A 19,770-nucleotide genomic window follows, 5' to 3' on the forward strand; every position below is an offset into this window, starting at 1 on the left:
GAGAGAGGGCAGTGGAGGGTGAGTGAGGAAGAGTTTTTTATAAAGATAGCAACCCCACCTCCAGGACGAGGCTCAGGTCTATCATACCGGAAGAGGGAGTAACCTGGGAGAGATACCAAGGCATCAGAGACATGAAGGAGGAAAGTTTCTGTTAAGCAGATCACATCTGGTTTGTCAGAAGCAACCTGTATGGAGAGATCAGTCAAGTTTGAGCGAAGGCCCCGGATGTTTGAGGTCCATACTGTTAATGAAGAGGAAGGGGGAGCATCGGGTCCAGAACAGGGGGGGAGGGGTAGGGTAAGATGTGGAAGAGGAGGAAGAGGTAGGGAGAGCTGTTGAAGGTGTGTCAGAGATTTCAGAGATTTCAGAATAGCTTGGAGAAAGGGAAGAATGGGGCAGACAAAAGGTTTGATGGAGATTGGGTGAGGCACAGTGAGGTGTTATTTGAGGAGGAGGAAGAGCGAGGCAGAAGGTTGGGGGAGATGAAGGTGGAAGGGGGAAGAAGCAGGGAGGATGCTTTGAGTAGGAGGGGTGAGAGGGGAGGAGCGAGGGAGAGTCTTGGAGGGGAGGGGTGTGGGGGGAGTTTAGGAGGGAGGGGAGGGGAGGGGTGTGGGGGGAGTTTAGGAGGGAGGGGAGGGAAGGGGCAAGGGGGGAGATTTGAAAGGGATGGGTGATGGGGAGGATTTGGAGGGGAGGGGTGAGATTGGATTTTGAAAAGTGTACGATTCATGGGAAACGAACATTTTTTGCAAAATGAGTTTGAGACCTTCGAGTCAAAAATACGTTTGAGGACACTGAAGGAGGGGTGGAGTTCTGGATAGTTTAGGGACTGTAGAAAGGAGGAACTGTAAGAGATGGTATTATATATATTTTTTGGAATGAATAGATTTGGTGAGCAAGACGAAAGCATCCTTTTGTAGGAAAAGAAGAAAACTGTGTTATAATATATGAGAGAAAATAGTTGTTCACAGGAGAGATTATACATTTCTAACCACGTGATCGCGTGATCGTGAACGAAGAACGAACGAACAAAAAAGAACAACAAATAAACGAATAACACCTGGGAAGGAAAAAAAATTTGGGTTTTTTTTTTTTTGAGTAGAGATATTAAACAAGGAGGTACGGGGTGAACGACTGGGACGAACCAGAGAACGAAAATAAATGCAGCGCATTCGACGAATCGCTGAGAGAAAAACAAAACCACAAGGTCGGAGACGGTACGGTAGCCAAGCCTACGAGTACTAGGCCGCAGAATACTCGATACGCATTAACTGACGATTGTGTATACATGTACGAAAAATTAGCACCGAAAATTTTCCAAAAGATACGCTGTAGGTACATACACCGAAAGATAGATACAGTCTCGACAAAAACACAATTGAGAAGGATCACTTAGCTTCGAAAGCGTGAGCGCATGGAACAGCTTCGAAAAGACGTGACCTCGCCGTGATCTCGTGAGATCGCCCCACCTTTAAGATGACCTTGAGGGTTGACCTTGACCTCGAATCATCAAAATAACATAATTGGATTCCTCGACCTTGAAAACCCCTGAAAAGTGGTATCATACATGATTCCAACCCTTTTGGTTATTTAACTGATTTTCCTCTAATCCGGGTGGCGGCCATTTAGTATTTCGACAATATGGGGCCCCCGGGGGGGGGGGGGGGCGCGCCCGTCAAAAATCGAAAGAGTATGGCATGGGCAACATCTGGGCCAAATTCTACCCCCCACATCCCCGGGACTAGCTCCACTTAAAATGAAGCCACTTTCATAATCTGTCGTTTTAGGGGTTTTTGATGTGATGCTGAATCCATTTTGACCCCCTGTCATGGGCAAGGTTGGGGGTGGTGGGGAGGAGGGGGTGGGTGTTCCATAAATGCCCCCCCACCCTGTAATAACCCTGCGCTTATCTTGGGTAAATAATAAATCAACGTGTCCGACATTATGAGTGGTTTGGGGGGATTTTTTTTTTATGAAGATGAGAATAAATTACACATCCTGAGTGATCTACACAGTGTATCAAGGAACCGGACTTAAACTGAACCGTCTGATGAGATGATCCCAGCGATTTTTGCACAAAACTATATATATATGAAATAAAAACTGAAAACACCAATCATAATGTACACCTTTATTATTGGGTTTGTTTCACAATACAATCCAACTAGGATGAAAAACATACTTTACAAGAATTGTTGTAAAAATTGACAATCTGCCTTCAGTTTGTCCTTTTTTGATAAACTCAATGTTTTAATTTACACAAGTACATGGTAATATTAAAAATCCAAACCAAGAACGTACTTATCATCCTTGACCTTATCCACATCGATCACCATCACATTAAACTGTTTGCTGATTTATTCATCGTCCTCGTAGGTATCATGCTTAATTATGTTTCTTCATTCATTCATTCAATCACTGCCATAGCACTTGGAGAGAAGTGCAGGAAAGTCTGTTCTTGAAGCAGCTGCACCTTCCTTTACACCCTGATTTACATGCACATTTCGTCAGTTCAATCACAGCTCGAGGGGCGGGCAGGGCTACATACCTCACTGGAACAGAAACACCTTCCTTAACATTCCAACCATTTTCTTCAATGGGAGGAAGGGTCAGGCAGTTGGTAGTGTATGACATCATGCATGGCAATGTAACTTGCACGTGTGATATGTGGTAGTACGGCAGCACGGTAGGAGGTAACATCTCTCCCTCCAAGTTCTTGGAACGAAACTTTTCGTTTATAGGGTTGTGGGATCTGCCGAGCAGTACACTCGGCAGTTGAACTGCTCCAAACCTTGATCTGTGGTGGCAATTCGCCAATGATCAGGTCACTCGGAATAGGACTTTCACCAAGTACCCTGAAGCAGTTGATTGCTGGATCATCTTCTTCAAGCTTCATGTAGGCACCAACCCAGGCTTGTACATGAAGCTTGAAGAAGGGTTTTGGTGCCAGCTCAGGACGGCTTCCCTGGATGATGAGAAATCTGCCGAACAGTTCGCGCTCTTCACGCAGTTTGATAACCTTTTCACCCACACGAAATTTTGTTTTCTTCATGCAGTTCGAGGTCTTCAATTTGAGCTTCTTCATTGGGTCCAAAACTGAACCCGTTGATGTTGGCAACAATCTGTTGTGAATGAATGCTCAGACCGCTCCTGACCCTTCTCCGCAAAGTTTAGAATATCGTGCTTTGCCTCTTGTGGTACTAGAAGCTGATGAAACCAGGCTTTTCAACGGAGACTTCAATATGAATGGATTGCCTTCACAATGTATTTCAATGGAGCGACGCAGCTTCAGAGCATTTTCTCTTGTCCTCACAGCAACGTCTCCAGAAAGCTGGTAGTGTTCAGTTTGGGAAGAGGACTTGGAGATTTGAGGGAAGCTGTTGAGGTGGTACTTCACTATTCGAGCGAAATGAGGGGTGGTGGTAACCACTCAGTCAAAAACAGCTTCATCTTGACTCAGTCCAACCATCCCGCCATGACGCTTCAACCCCTTTATCTCCTGCTCAAGGGTCTGATCAGTGAACAGGTGAGTAAAGGAAACTTCTGATTTCGCCACTACAAAGTCTCCAGACTTCAGTGCTTCCCAAGTAGCAGGATCATCCTGTTCCAGACCATTCATTTGAGCGAGATGTACTGGCATCAGGCGAGCATAGTTCAGAAGATCGTGTGCAAAGAAATACTTGAGGTTCTCCAGTGCTGCCAAGTAATATTCCCAGTCTCCTGAGCAGCAGGCACTGATGAGATTTAGAAGGCTTTCTACCTGTTCAAGGTACTGCATGAGAAACTAAGCGAGCTCTCGTCTGTCTCCTTCATGCGGCTTCAGATTTGAGGAGTATCCGGATTGGATGTTTTCATAGATGTCAACCATATCTGGACTGCGTTCATGTAGAGCCTTCCTAAGAACAGCGCACTGACCATGGAGAGGTCCTTGAGGGAATGCAGAGGAAATGGCATCAAACCTCATCAATATAATCGCCAAGCGAGTCATAATGTGGTATTCAATGCCTCGCTTGTATGCCTTGCCACCATAGATCCCACGATGGGCTGCAGAGGTGTATATATTCCGCTTTCAATGGCACATGTGTCGATACCACTTCCATAAATCGTTTTGCCAAGAGCATTCAAGGCGGCAAAGGCAATATCCAAAACCCCTGCACGGAGAATCCAGTTGGTGTTACCCACTGTCTGTTGAATCTGGAGTGCGTGGCTATAAAGATCCAGGTCGTGCGTAATTATGGTTCTTCTCTCTAGACCGACCACAAAAGCAGAGATTCCCTGTGTCAACATCAAAACTGTGCACAGGGTTGCATAGTCAGTTGGGGGGAGGGGGGAGTCTTGAACAATGGAGCAACCACTTCTGAGTTTGTCTGGCTGTGACTGAGAGTTGCATGATAACAACAGAGATTTAGTAGCAGCCCAAATTGGCATCACTTCTTGCTTTGCTAACTTCCTACTCTAATGGGAGCGTTCTTTCACTGATAGAATAGTCACCTGGATTAGGCTCATGTTCTTGCTGCTCCTCCATCTTCTGCTGTTCTTTATTCTCTACTTCATCCTCCTTCTTTGGTTTATGCTTCACCTGACGATCAGTTCGAGTATTTTGGATGAGGAACGGGCAAGGGACGTCAACAACTTTGTCTACTTCTTCATTGCGAATCCAGAAACTTTGAGAACATGACGGCCAAAGAGGAGATGAGTGAGGAAGACCTGGAGTAGCGGAGGATTCTCAAAGTCTTCAAAGCTACCGTTGAATGACCAGTTTCAGTACTCCATCATCTCCTCTCGTAGAATGTTTGCCATGCTCTTCAAGTGGTCAATTGTGTCGTCATCCAGCATCACAGAGCGAAGTTCCATAGCAATGCTAACTGCTGTTGGGAGGACGGGATTGTCAGGCTCATTTTTGCGTAGATTTGACGAACTGGACATTAGGAAGCTGTTCAGATATCAGTTTTTTCAGATGCTTGCAGTAGTTTTCTGTCTCATTAACCACTACCTAATACCTCTTCAAAATTGACAGGGATGCATCATTCACTTCAGCCATGTTTAGGGTAACATCATCATCAGAGAAGGTGTTTTGAATGGAGAGGAGCAGCTATTCATCACATACAGAGCGAATGAGCTTGGCATTACTGTAATCTAATGGAGCGAAGGTGCGCTTTGCATAACTCAAGCATTTCCTATGATAGTACCTTTCAGGAGCAGAATCCTCCCCGGCGCTCTCTAACTCAGATACACAAGTTCTTACGCGGTCATCTTGAGTCTTGCGTTTTATCTCCAGGAAGTTTTCAACCATGTTGTCCGACAAAACGCGATGAGGTTCTGAAGCATCCTAAGGACAAAAGCTACAGGACGATGAACGTCAGTAGCATCATTGGCACCATGAACAAATTCCAAAGTCCTGCCCACTGAGAAGTATCCTGCACTGTCGACTATTCTGTGTCGGAGTGGCGACCCGTCCAGGATTCCTGCACTGTTGACTATTCTGTGTCGGAGTGGCGACCCGTCTAAGATTCCTGCACTGTCGACTATTCTGTGTCGGAGTGGCGACCCGTCTAAGATTCCTGCACTGTCGACTATTCTGTGTCGGAGTGGCGACCCGTCTTAAGATTCCTGCACTGTCGACTATTCTGTGTCGGAGTGGCGACCCGTCCAGGATTCCTGCACTGTCGACTATTCTGTGTCGGAGTGGCGACCCGTCCAGGATTGCAAGTTTTAACCCTAGCCAAGGAACTGCCCCCACAGCTTTGTCTGTGTTTATACTCCTCATGCAGTTACAAACAAACTATTGGGAGCCAAAACCCATCATGTGTTCCTTTGGTTTGAGGGTGTATTTGTGAACAATTTAAATTTACTTTATGTACACAAGATCTCACCTCACGCAAGAGGTCTTATATAAAGATTGGAGATGTAAGTGCACTCAAGCAAGTAGTAATAACAGTTAAAGAAGATTCTCAGCTTTTGAAGAATGTTTATCAGAGCAGATAACATGGTTGTGACCGGAAGCTCAGTAGAAATTATGATCTATTAAAAACGTCGAGCGTGTTGGAATTTACAGACTGGTTGTTGTTGATTAGCCCCAGTCAGTTCTGCTCATACAGGCCCTCGGGACGGAGGAAGCTGATGGATCTCCCAGGAACGATCCAGAGATTCCTCACATCTAAGATGATGTACTCTTCCTTTGTAAAGCCAGGGCCACAAGAGGGAGTGGGCCGGTGCATGGGGACCGATCGACACTGTGACCATGAACAATCTCTTCCATGAGCCTCAGATCAATGTTCAACTAGAATAAAACACCCTCGTATTTCCCATTACTTTTGAGTAAATATTTCACGAAAGCTGTTGGAATGCATCATTCCCATTGTCCTTTATTGTTTGAATTATACAAGATTTCCTCAGCCCTTGGCAAAGCTCTTTTTGAGGAAATCAAAGCCAAGAACAAATCATGTAGTTTCAGGTTTAAACATGGCTGCCATCGCTTCCAATGCCTCCATGAGCTTATTCTCATCTTCAAGTGAGGATTGGGTCCAGGCCATGGGCAGGTGTGTGGAGACAACCTTCCTGTCTGTAGAAAGAGGGATCAGTTAATGAAATCACTCATCACCTTCAACAGCTCTTGCTTCTTCAACCCAAACCTTTCCAATGAGTATCCGCATGCAAATCGAGCAGCTTTGATCCCCAAAAAACAGCAATTCAAATGGAGACAAGGATGATCTCATGTTGTGTTGTTCTTACCTTGGAAGAACTTTCCGCTTGGTTGATTCTCCATGACAGGAGAGAGGGCTAGCCAGACTACGGTGTCTGCACCCTGGGCCTCGGTGCGCAAACGCTGACCCATCCGGCGGTGGAAATCGGGCATGCTGACTCGCACAGCTACGGGCCGAAGATGCGAGTCAGAGGATTTCAAGCCAGCCGATTCAACCATTCAGCAAATCATGTCTCAAAGTTTCAAGATGTGAATGATCAACAGCAAGGATCTCGATAAACACTATCATTTACTGAGAGATGATGGAGCAACCTAACGCTTTATTTATCAATGAAATCAATCATCAGGAATCTCAGATATGATGAAGCTTAATAAACCAAGGATTCCCAGAATTGCTGGTTTTTTTTGCATGGTCAAGGCTCATATAAGAGTTAACACCTAACATACAGTCGTGGCCAAAAATATTGGCACCCTTGCACTTTTTTCAAATAACTCACAATTTTCTTTTAAAATAAGTTGAAATTGGCAAAAGTATTTGGTCTCCACAATTCTTTATTTCATTGTTAATATTACAGAACCTTTGTTTCTGATTCAGAACATAATATATCGTTTTAAATCAGAAAATAAAAAGAAATGGCATTGACAAAATTATTGACACCCTCCATTTAATATTTTCTAGCATGGACTTTGGACAAAATAACTGCAGTCAAGCGCCTCCTATAGCCATGAATGAGCTTCCTGCACCTCTCTACTGGCAGATTGGCCCACACTTGTGCAAACTGCTCCACTTCTCCCAGATTTGAAGAGTTCCTTCTCCCAACTGCTGTTTTCAGATCTCCCCACAGGTGTTCAATTGGATTTAGATTTGGACTCATTGCTGGCCACTTCAGAACAGTCCAGCGTTTTGTCTCGACCCATTCCTGGGTGCTTTTTGAAGTGTGTTTGGGGTCATTGTCCTGCTACAAAACCCATGACCTTCGACAGAGACCCAGCTCTCTGACACTGGGTTGAACACTGCGCTCCATAATTCCTTGGTAATCTCCTGATTTCATGATGCTGTGCACACATTCAAGGAACCCAGTGGCAGAGGCAGCACAGCAACCCCAAAACATCACTGAACCTCCTCCATGTTTGACTGTAGGGAAGGTGTTCTTTTCTTTTAAGGCTTCATTTTGTTTTCTGTAAACAAAGATGATGTGCTTTACCAAAAAGCTCTAATTTGGTCTCATCTGTCCACAGGACTTTCTACCAGAAGGATTTTGGCTTGTTCAGATGAGTTTTGGAAAACTCCAAGCTTTCTTGTGTCTCTATCACAGCAGTGGGGTCCTCCTGCGTCTCCTACCATAGAACCCCCTTTCATTGAGTTGGCGACAGATGGTGCGAGTTGTAACTGTCGTACCTTGTGTATGAAGGTCAGCTCAAATCTGTTTGGCAGTTGATTCATGGTGCTTTCTCCACCATTCTAAGAATCCATCGCTGCAATCTTCGATCAAGTTTTCTCTTGCGGCCACGTCCAGGAAGGTTAGCTTCAGTGCCATGGGCCTTAAACTTCCTGATAACATTGCGTACGGTGGACACAGGAACATCAAGGTCCCTGGAGATGGACTTGTAGATTGAGATTGTCCATGCTTGGCTACAATCTTGTGTCTGACCTCCTCAGACAATTCTCTGGTTTTCTTTCTTTTCTCCATGCTCATTGCAGTACACAGTGACACGAAAGAGCAGAATGACTCCTTTTCTCTCGTCAAACTGGTTGAATGAGTGATTTATATATTGCAGGCACCTGCAACTCTCCACCAGTGAGGTAAATTCCAAAGTAAAGGAGAATCACCTGCTTGAAATCTAATGATTTCTAACAACTTCTAAAAGGTGCCAATAATATTGTCCGGGCCATTTTAGGATTTCTGTGTGGAATAAGCTAAGATTTAGTAATTTTTCCAGCTTTTTTTGTTTTGTTCCACTGCAAAGCAAAGAAATACAAATGTGGATTTCAAAAGATTTTTTTAATTTCAACAATGTTCTGGAATAAATGGTGCATTATTTGAAAAAAGTGCAAGGGTGCAATATTTTTGGCCACAACTGTTTAAGAAAGGGAGGGGAGAGATGGAGGAGTCTGCTGTAAAGCAGGGAGGGGGGAGAGAGAGAGGGAAGCATAATAACAGTAGAGGACAGGGACATCAGGAGGTCTGTGGAAGGGAGAGGGCTGGGGCGGGGTACATGGGATAAATAAGATGGACACGACAAGGACTTTCAGGAAAGAGAACGGAATTTGAAGGAGGTGGATTTGGGGTGTTTTAATGGGGGTAGAAAAGAGATGATGGTGAACAGCTGTTTTGAATACCTGGAGGGAGGAGTGGGATTAAAGAGAGTGTGGGAGTTTGTTCCAGAGGCGGGAGAAATAAAAGAGTGAAGGAATGAACGAGTTGATTTTGTCAGTTTTACCAGAAGACGGTTGCTCGCAGATCTTGTGCGTCCTGCAGGAATATTTTGGGGACAGAGCATAGAGAGAGCAGGGAGAGCTAGGCCGAAGAGGAGTCAGTAGAAGACAGCAAGACCACCAAACCTGCCTGCGGTGAGGGAGTGAAAGGCCCTCAATCAGCTTCATCACGGGAGATTCCAATGATTCTGAAAGCTTTGGGTTCTACAGCGTGAAGCCGAGCTAGGTGTGAGGCCATACATATTACCATTGAGAAAATTGTGTTGCTCTACCCGATGCTGAATCCATGGGACTACAAAACATTTTTTAACCACCTAAAACCTTTTTGGGGACACACCGAGTACAACCACCAGTTTTCAACTCGCTCGTTGCAGGAGTGCATGGAAGTCAAATAAGCATACCAAAACACTTCTCGATTTTATACGACGATTTGAGAATTAATTTGGTATCACAAACAGCACGCATATTAATATGACTTGTACCAAGAGGAGTTCTCATGTGTTCCTACCTCCCGATCGAGTTTCAACGGCTGACAGGATGGCCTCGAGGTACGCACACTCTCCTCTAAGCTTTCTAGCCTGGATTTTAATCCAAATCACATCCAACGATGTATACAGTAGTAGCGAGACTGCGATACACGCCCATTCCCTGCTCCGTAAACATTCAATGAAACGCTGCGATCATAAAAAGTGGGTGGAGGAGGTCAACCTCACCAGGGGTGTCTACCCATCCAGGGTGGAGCACCGAGAAGTGAACGCCGGGATGGAGCCGTGACCAGTGTTCAGTTAGAACCACCTGCTGCCTCTATTGGGAAGGCAGAGTGTCTGAGTAACGCATGCTTTACGTAACCTTGTAATGCATTCAGTCATGTGCATCTCTTGTAAATACGAGTGGAGGTGAACCTTATTCTGGGCGTACACCATCGTCCCATCAAACGTCCCATGCTCGTGCTGCAGGTCTTTCACATCCAGCTGCTGGACAAGCATCCCGCCAGACGATACGGTCACCTGGGGTTGCATGGGCATGCAGACTACTCCATCAATGCTACAAAACACGTTGCTCAACTCTCTGGGCTCGCGTTTAACGTGCTGCACTTACACAAGTGCAGCTTCAACTTTCTTCACCCAACGTTGAATCAATTTGAATACGAGAGTGTCCAAATTAGCCCTGAGCCAAGAATATGCAACCCTTATGAAATATTACTAAAGAGGAAGAAGAATCTGGTGCGGCATTCACAAATTGCAAATTCAACTCTTTAGATACTACAGAGGTTTTAGAACACGATACCCCGCACATTATTCAAGTATATACTTCAATTTTAATAAAATAATGATTTTAAAGATGGTTGGGGAAAAAAAAAAAACTTCCGGAAATTTAGCGCTTTTGACGTAATCTTATACGCAAACTTATTTAACCTCTCCGAGTACCGCAAATAACGAGGTTCTTGGAAGTGACAAGAAGGTGATTTGTGTTCTACATTGTTCAAGTGTATCATTTAATTTAAATAAAATAAAAATTGTAAAAGTCATATAAATAAATTTATTCTGGAATTTACCACCGTTGACACAGCGCCTATTACATCACCCTATCTAGCACGTTGCATTAGTTCTTCGTGTCTGTTGTCTGTGTCCTTTGTAATGTCCTTAAAAACAGGGAGTTTCCTGTTTGGAATTATTTTCAATTTTGTTTGACTTCCAGACAAGGAGACAGAGTAAAAATATTATCTCACTCCTCTCTGCGCATGTGCGATCGGGACGAATTCAGAGCCAAAGTACGGTAAAACGGCAGGTTTGTCTTCAAAGTTTTGGCAGGTGTTCAAAATATAACATTCAATTTAAATAAGATGCTCCTCGATCATAAAATGACGTTTGAAGACAGACAGAAGATGGACAGACAGAAGTGAAGCAATTGCTTAACCCAACCCTTGACTTTGTGTGCACGGGGTAAATATCCAGATTCATGGGAGAGCAATATGACAGGAAGTAGAGGACGATTCACTGACAAAGAAACAACAATGGAGTTTGTTTTTTTTGCATACAAGATCGAGGGTCATGTAAGAGCTAACATTAATCTTAAAAAAAAAAAAACCTCACATAAAACATATGATAAAGGGAGCGGGAGACAAGATGGGGAGAGAGAGGGGAGAGAGAGTGGGACGTGAGGGGGGTTGATTTACACAAGTACAACAGTAGAGAACAGGGACATCGGGAGATCTGTGGGAGGGAGAGGGTTTGGGGGAGGAGGCATGGGAAGGGAAGGATGGGAGAGGTATAAAACACATGGACACTGCTAGGACTTCCAGGAAAGAAGTCAGTATTTTATAAAGGAGATGAAAAAACATGAGGGAAGGAAACATCAAGTAGATAGGAAGGTGTATAGGAGAGTTGATGAGGATATAAAAGATCACAGGTAGGGGTGGACGATGACCTTGGGCAGTGGTGTACTGCCAAATAGAAGCCCTGGGGATGGGGGCGGGGGGCCGGGGGAAAGAAAGGGATTTGGGGTTTTCACAAGAACAATGCAACGAGGAGGGTTTGGGGATTTACATTATCGGTATTTATCTGCATTTGGTATTTTCATTATTTTTTTATTAATCAATTAATTTTGATGAATTACTTAATTATTATCGATTAATGAAGTATTTATTTATTTCCTTTCTCGTCTGGGCAATATCTCAGGCACCTTTTGAGATAGGAAGCTGATATTTGGACATGACAATGACCAAGTGATTTGGCTGTAAAGGGTATTTTTGATTTATTGATTCATCAATTAATAGATTTATTTTTTTTTAAATTTATTATTAATTACTTCATTTTCAAAAATTTACAGATTCGGACGAAACACTGGTGGTTTAGGTATGATAGTAGCCACTGATTAAGAAATTAATTATTTTACGATTATAATTTATTTATTTTTATTACACAATGAATTAATCAGTTAATTATGGTATACCGCTCCCTCCAAATTACGTCTCCATGTGCTGCACGGTGGCATCGCCAGGGAGCCGAAGGCACCCAGGCAATGCCGCACACTGGAGGATGTTATTTATTTATTTGGTAGTGTACCTTGAATGTAGCTCTACTTGTTTTGTTTTGTTTTGGTTTAAAAAAAATAAGTTTTGAAACATTTCTTGTTCTGGAAATCTCACAAATGCAACAACAAAAATTATTGGGGTGGTCTATATTTTAAGGCATGAAAGCAGGTGAGGTCTGTACACCTTCCTTTCCTATGCAGCACATGGCTGCTGGTTGCATCATTTGGTGGAGTGTGGATATGCAGCTTATGCAGTGTCCCCTGTAGGTTAGAGATGCAATATGGAATTTATTCATGGTGCCGGCGATAGCTCGCTTACTCTTTGAGGACACCGTGGGATCTTGAGCGTCCACAAACTAATGCCGGCACAGGATGCCAAATGCAACGTCCTTCCGAGGGATGGCACACACAATTATGAAATTCCCTGCCTGTGAAACTCCAGGATGGCAGTTTTCAGCTGATCCGGGATTCAAAACCAAACTAGACAACTCAGAAGTGACTGTTCACACTTGGTTAGCCTTCCAGCCCTAAGAATGAATATGAATGATCGTTTTAAGGCCATTTTTTCCCACTAGAGCGGGGGTTAGCCTTGCGGGCCCCATGACAATCATGGTTCTCTGTTTGAGGCAATGTTTTAAATAGTATTTTAAAAGTACCTAAGGCACTTTTGAATAGTACTTTCACTAAAGAGGATGATGATGATGATGTGTGTGTGTGTGTGTGTGTGTGTGTGTGTGTGTGTGTGTGTGTGTGTGTGTGTGTGTGTGTGTGTGTGTGTGTGTGTGTGTGTGTGTGTGTGTGGGGAGGGGGGTTGATTTACTGGGCGGTTTTTGCCACTGCCTTCCCAGCGAGGTTTAATCTTTAGGCAAGGATGTTAGCCAGGCTGCTGACACACAATGGCCTACTCTTTTTGAGAAACAGCTTGGCATCTTTTAACGTCTACAACTTGCCTTTTCATCTGCAATTGCCTTAGATTAACCAAAAATAAATAAATAAAATTTGACAGCGAGCTTTACATCGCAGTCAGAAATTGGACAAATTGTGAGGGTGGCAATTTTTGTGATTTGATTCAGAACAAATCTAGGGTCAGCCAGCTCAGTGGTGATGACACGATCAACCGGGCCATAATACAGATCCTCAACATACAACACGCAACCTTCCATGAAGATCTCCCAAACAAGCAAGATCAACTGCGTTGAGCTTCATGTGGGATTGGGCATGTCTAAGGTGACACATCATAGGCTACAACATTTATTAATAGTGTTATACATGAGTAAAGGTAAAATGAAATTTAAAGCTAAAGGTTATATTTTTGAACAACTTACAACACGAGGCTTGTTTGCCTTTTTGAGCAGCGGTAAGAGTGCACAGGTGAGGATGTAGGTTCCTGTGAACGACAAGAATCATCCCATTACACACTCGCTTTGCAATGACGATGCAGGGGGATCCACGCAATCCATAACAACCGTGCACAGGAATTCCATGGTGAAACCTGCTACTGGCTGCCAAATAGACACCACATGTTGGAATTATCCAGATGAGCACACCCTCCCACACCACACCACATCTGCATGGGACTGCAAACTAACGATCGAGCAGAGCAATAACTCATCATCGGTACAGGGCACGGTTACACAATAACTGACTCGTTACAAAAGGTGCAATGGCGGTCTTTTGACATCTCCCCAATGTGCTGTGGGATTGATAGGAAGTGCACGCCATTAAACAAATAGAAAATATAATTTAATGTGAAAGCTTCCACCCATGTTGGATGTCAATCCACTGTTACGTTTGATCTTAATTAAAGGTCACATGAGAGCGAGAGAGAGAGAGAGCGAGAGAGAAAATAAAGATATGTAGAAGAGAGAGCATCAGATGCTTCTAACTTGAGTTATGGTGTGCAGAATGAGTTTCAAAGGACGTGTGACCTTTGACCCATTGAACCAAAAATTGAGTCAGTTCATCTTTGTATTACACTTTACTAGCAACGGTACCCGCCCTACGGGCAGGGCTTCAATTGGGAGGTCCAAATGAAAAGGCAACGGCTTTTTTTAAATTTTAAACGATTCATATAAACATCCGTTAAATCATATCACACGCAAATCATCAAAATCTAAACAGTATTTGTAGGATTTTAATAAAAGCCACATCACTGTTCATATCGGTAAATATTATTCCATCGTGTTTGGAAAAACTGGAAAATTGGAAAAAAAACTGGAAAAACAATATAGCCTATTTTACTCCAGGGGGTCCCAGGATTACCCACCCAAAATTTCGTTGCAAATGGTTCAGCCGTTTTTGTGGTACCTGGGAACAGACGGACAGACAGACATTTGGTGAATTATAGGAAGATACATATGCCGAGTTTGGTTGGAATCCCTTCAACGGTTCACAAGTTATCGCGGTAACAGATATCTGCTGCGCACACAGGGATGCACAGCCGGACGGATGACCCGAAAACATAATGCCTCCGGCACCTTCGGCTAAGGAAGCACAAGATGGGAGGAGAAGGTGGCATTTTGATAAGGGGAATGCGATAAAGCAAAACATCTCGGCCCCTCAGTCTCGGCCAGCTCACCGAGTGTATTTGTCGCAAAGTTTTTCTCGAGGCCATCATCAGTGACTTCACGCTGGTTTACCATGCATCCCGCATTGTTCACCTGCTCAGCCAAACAAACACAAACAAACATGTCTGACATGCTGCCCTTTACACAAAGCGATGTTAAAAAATAAAAATCACAACCGGACAGGAATGATCTCTCCATTGATTTCCAAAGACAAGAGGCCTACAAGAAGGAGAAACGTGAGAGGGTAACTTAAGGCTTCATTGGTCTTGGACATGTTTCTGTTTTAAGAGTTAATCAGCAAGACGATATCGGCGTAACAGGACGGCATTCCAATTGGGGCCGACACAGACAAGAAGGATACCAGGAAGCAATGTGAAGCACAATCTCATTTGCATCACCGAGCATCGTCGGTGACGTCATTACCCGACGCCAGAAGCAAAAAGTGGGTTAAGCATTTGGTTCACTCTGTCTGTCTGTCTGTCTACAGATGTCGGACGATGATCAAGAAACTGCTTAATTTCAATTGAAAGTTACATTTTGAACCCTGGAGAACATGAATCGGAACACGAACCTGCAGTTTCAGCAGTACTTTGGCAAATTGTACGGAATCTCATTTTGAGTGTGCATGTGTATATGGGGTGTGAGATAAGTGTTTTAGTCTGTCTACATGTCTGTCTGTCAAAAAACAAAAAACAAAAAAACATTCCAAACAGGAAACTTACTGTTGTAAGGATGTCATAAAGTACACAAACAACAGGTACAAAGAACCAACGTGACGTGCTAAACAAGGTGGTGTAAAAGACGGTGCATCAACAGCGGTAAACTTCAAAAAAAACATTTTTTTAAGCCTTAAGATAACTTCATTTTATTTAAATGTAATTATGTACTTGAACACTGTACAACACAAATTGCCTTCTTACCACTTCCAAACACATCCAGGTTAGCAGTACTTGGACAAATTATTACGTACGTCATTTTACACCATCTCCGCCAAAGTTTCCGCTTGCGCTCTCGGCGTTGGGGAATATTGAGATTCAGACATAATGGCGGCTTGGTGGAAATATAGACCATGCTCAGAAACGCAAAGCTGGAGTTTATCCCTAACTGAACTGGGCGATTTTCAGCTTTTCCCGACTGATCTCGGCCATCGTCAAACTCAGATCAACTCACGTAATGAGTAATGAAAGTGACAGTAAAATTATTTTTCCCATAATATGTTAATTTGCCTAATTTTTGCCTAATTATATTGTTCTATGATTACTCAGTATGTCTTGGACACCATGCTAAAACACTCAATAATTTACAGGCCAATTAATTTATACCACCAGTATCCTCATGCATGTAACCCTTATTCACATGTTAGTCTTCCCTCCGATCGAGATCGACCTGATGATGATGATAATGATGACGTGTTAGTTGTCCATAAACGTATGCAAAAACTAAGTTTTTACGACTTATTGTCATGTGACCCCATCATGTAAGTCCGATTTGGATGTATGTGGTATCAAAATGTGCGGAAGACCCGAGAGAAAAGTGTCCTGAGTGGAGAATTTGAAATCCCCTGCGGTTGCGAAAATATTGCGAAAACTGTCGAGGAGAGGCGGGAGACGGGAGAGGTTGGGGGTAAAAAGTTTCGGGTAAAGTTTTAAAAGTTTCGCTTTTTAAAAGTTTCAGCTAAACCAGTGTGTATGCACTTCTTAAACATTCAATGACAATTGAGAGACCAGCCAAAAACATCACGCGTACCAACACGTCCAGATGATCGTTCCGCTTGGCAAAATCAGCACAGAAGTCCCAGATATCCTGTGGCTTGGAAAGGTCCAAAATATGTGCAAACACATTCTAAGGGGGAAGAAAAGAGAATTATATGCAATCAGGGATCAACTGGATGATTCAACAACACAACAACATGCATTTTAAGGCCATTTTCCCTGCTAGAGCGGGGGTTAGCCTTGCGGTCCCCATGTCAATCTTCTCCATTTTGCCCTATGGAGAATCATCCAGGATGAACTGGATGATTCGATTGGAGAAAAACAGTCGGCCTACCAGATACACCTTGTGAGTACAGAACAACACAAATTGTGGTTCTGCAAATGAAACATCTTTTGATTGCATAATTTAAATAAATAAAACTGCCAAAGTACGACTGTCGTAAAAAAGGTAGGTAGGTCACCTGTCCTTTTGTTTTTTAACCACCTCTCCTCTGCTCTGTCAGCCCTCCGAGCCTCCCAGACTCCTCCTGGATGCACATGCTCTTCTAGTAACTCTATCCTACTTCGTCTCTCAAAATCCAGGCTAACAGCACAACTTAACTCTTTGGTTCCTCTTTAATCTTACACTTGGAACATGTCTTTCAATCCTGACAAATCTCTCACTTTCTCTCTCCGAAGGAACCGTCTGGTAACCCCTCCCATCTACTTTCTTAACAATCCTTTTGAGGAAGTTGGAATGGAAACCAAGGCCTTCAACATCATTGGAATCTCTTGCGCTGAAGCAGAGTCATTGGGTCTCTCACTTCGCCATCGTGGACAGGTCGGTGGTCTCTCTGTCTTCTACCACCTGTTGTCTGGTCTTGCACCCTCTCCTCTTTTCTGGCTCACAAGGTCCACCATCCACCTCCTTCTCGTGAAACTATCTAAACCCAGGATCACTGCTCACCTCCACATCCTCTTCAATGTCATGCTTCTCTTCAGGTCTTCAAGACAGCTGTTCACCACCATCTCAGATCATCCCCAATCCAAAACCATGATCTTTTCAACCATTGTTAAACACCCACCCTCAAGCCATCCTCCTTCCAAATTTCCAGTTTTTCCTTCCTTTGATTTTCCTTCTGTATCCATCTTGTCGAACCCATGCGTCCTTTCCTGCCCCACCCTCACATTGGTTGTACAAGTCTCCCTCTATGCTGTGCTTCAACTCAGCTGTTGATGTAGACCCCTCCACCCACCTCTCTCTACTGTTCCTTTTGTCCTCCTACATCCTGATCCATTGAGTGTTATAGCTCTTCCACGAGCCTTGACCCTGCATACAAAAAAAAGAATCCCAATTGTGAAACTCAGAGTAGGTGAGGGAGAGAAGCGTTGCATTGGCGGCACAGCCACACTCCCCTCAGCCAATGATTATACTCACAGCCTTGTGCTGTATACCACAGAAGAAGTGGGACTTCCTTACAGAAACTTTTCAATCCAACCCTTTCCTCGAGAGCTTCAAGCAAGCCCCATTCCCCCCATTCCTAACGACGATATTTTCTACAACCATTATTCCCAACTACACTTATTTGCAGGTTGTTTTTCTCCCTCAGTTCATTCATTCTCTTTCTCCTTTTGATCAAATGTGGACACACCATCAGTATGTTGCCATTTTACCCTCCACCATCTACCTTCCACAAGGCTATATCTAGTATAAAATTAACTGTCAGACTGAATTTGATAACAGTAAAAATATATATATATATATATATATTAATTTTTTTGGATAGGATGTATATATTTTGGATAGGATAGGATGTATATATATATATATATATATATTGGATAGGATGTTACCTCATTCTTGCTCTCCTCAATTATCTGTGCCCTGGCTGCTTCGGCCCGCTCCAAGTTACGACAAACCATGTGGACCGTTCCACCTGGAAACATGTTGGGCAAGATGTGAACAAATGGCGGGGATGTCAATGGATGCATCTGAATATGCCCGGAATCCCAGGTTCAAATACACGGCATTCAAAATGCAGGGCTACGCGTGCGGTTGCCTCTCACCCAGCGGACTTGGTCCAATAAATCTGGTACATGGTATTCAAGTTGCAAGGCATATTAGGTGCTGTTTGTCCCAAATTTCCATGCACAATAATAATCGAGACCTAATGGAACACACCCAAAATTAGATGGCATTCATAGAATACTTATCCGGCGCAGACAACTTGGAGTGAGCCAACTAGTTTTTGTTTTTTTAAAGCTTTTTATTTTATTTGATCCAATATGGCTGCCAAACCACGTGCCCGATGAGGTCAAAAATTTACATTCTCCAATATAATTGTTGCATCGATTACGCTCAATAAATGTCAAATTGATCGGACTAAGCGTTGTACTTGTCGAATTATGATGTCATAATGAAAGCACCGATGACTTAATAGTTAGCAACACTTATTCCCCATGCAGAGTTTGTTACAATGAGTGACGTTCCAATTTTTTTTCCATGAAGCGGTTTCAGAGATATAGAGGTCCAGATTTTTTAGGTTTTCCAAGATGGCGCCCCTACCACGTGACCTATGACGTCATAATTATCACAAAAAATATATACATGAGCAGACGCATCCTATGGTGAAAACTGTTTCAATTGGACCAACTTTTGCAGACAAAATGTATTTAAACAAGATGGCACCCATACCACGTGACCTATGACGTCATAATTATCATAAAAATTATACATGAGTAGATGTGTATGGTAAAAAATTCCATGGTAAAAAAGTTGCATACCAACGGTTCCCGAGAAAATGAATTTTTAAAATGCAGACAAGAACGTACGTGTACGTGCCCGATTGCTTAACCGCGCTTTTCGCTTCGCGAACGCAGGGTCGTCAACACGTGGAAGACACAAGAGCCTGAAGCACTACTCCAATGATCAAATTGTCAGGATCTTCATTTCAAAATGGTTATTGTTTGTCAAGTTAATCCAGCAGCATGAATCACATGCTACCCCAAATGTAAGCTGGTAGGCTTACACGCTCTTGCGCTCACAAAATCAATAGACACCTACCTCTCTTTGCGATCTCCAATGCTGTCCTTTTTCCGATGCCACTGTTGGAGCCGGTAATGAGGAAAGATTGGCCGGTGACGTCCACATCTAGGTCACCAGGGTTGAACTGACTTGCCGCAGACTCAAAGCCACTCCTGGGATATAAACGTTCAGGTTACTCAAGCTGTACAAAAGGAATATTTTCCCAATAAGTAGCTTTTCTTAGTTGTTTTATGCAGGAAGAGCATGGAGGTTCATTTATGGAAATCCCAGCCTCCTGGGGTAAGTGATAAGGT

The 19,770-nt window shown here is 43.4% G+C and overlaps 1 protein-coding gene across 4 annotated transcripts in view; it reads right to left on the bottom strand.

Moving 5' to 3' along the window:
- Nucleotides 1-2,116: 2,116 nt before the first annotated feature.
- DHRS12 (dehydrogenase/reductase 12) overlaps nt 2,117-19,770 on the bottom strand; it is a 275,332-nt gene continuing 257,678 nt past the window's right edge. For 2 of the 4 annotated variants that reach the window (XM_078777893.1, XM_068117372.2), the window contains exons 3-11: nt 19,496-19,629; nt 18,286-18,368; nt 16,487-16,582; nt 14,752-14,833; nt 13,499-13,560; nt 10,043-10,147; nt 9,854-9,944; nt 6,733-6,870; nt 2,117-6,562 (exon numbers count right to left, since the gene is read on the bottom strand). In XM_078777893.1, the coding sequence (XP_078634019.1) occupies nt 6,441-6,562; nt 6,733-6,870; nt 9,854-9,944; nt 10,043-10,147; nt 13,499-13,560; nt 14,752-14,833; nt 16,487-16,582; nt 18,286-18,368; nt 19,496-19,629 (913 nt within the window). In that variant the 3' untranslated portion in view covers nt 2,117-6,440. Of the gene's footprint in view, nt 6,563-6,732; nt 6,871-9,165; nt 9,271-9,853; nt 9,945-10,042; nt 10,148-13,498; nt 13,561-14,751; nt 14,834-16,486; nt 16,583-18,285; nt 18,369-19,495; nt 19,630-19,770 lie in introns of those variants that run through there. The other 2 variants (XM_068117373.2, XM_078777894.1) reach the window with 2 other exon arrangements.

This window comes from Myxine glutinosa, chromosome 5 (genome assembly GCF_964187855.1).
Source record: "Myxine glutinosa chromosome 5, kmMyxGlut1.1, whole genome shotgun sequence".
NCBI classification, from domain to species: Eukaryota; Metazoa; Chordata; class Myxini; order Myxiniformes; family Myxinidae; genus Myxine; species Myxine glutinosa.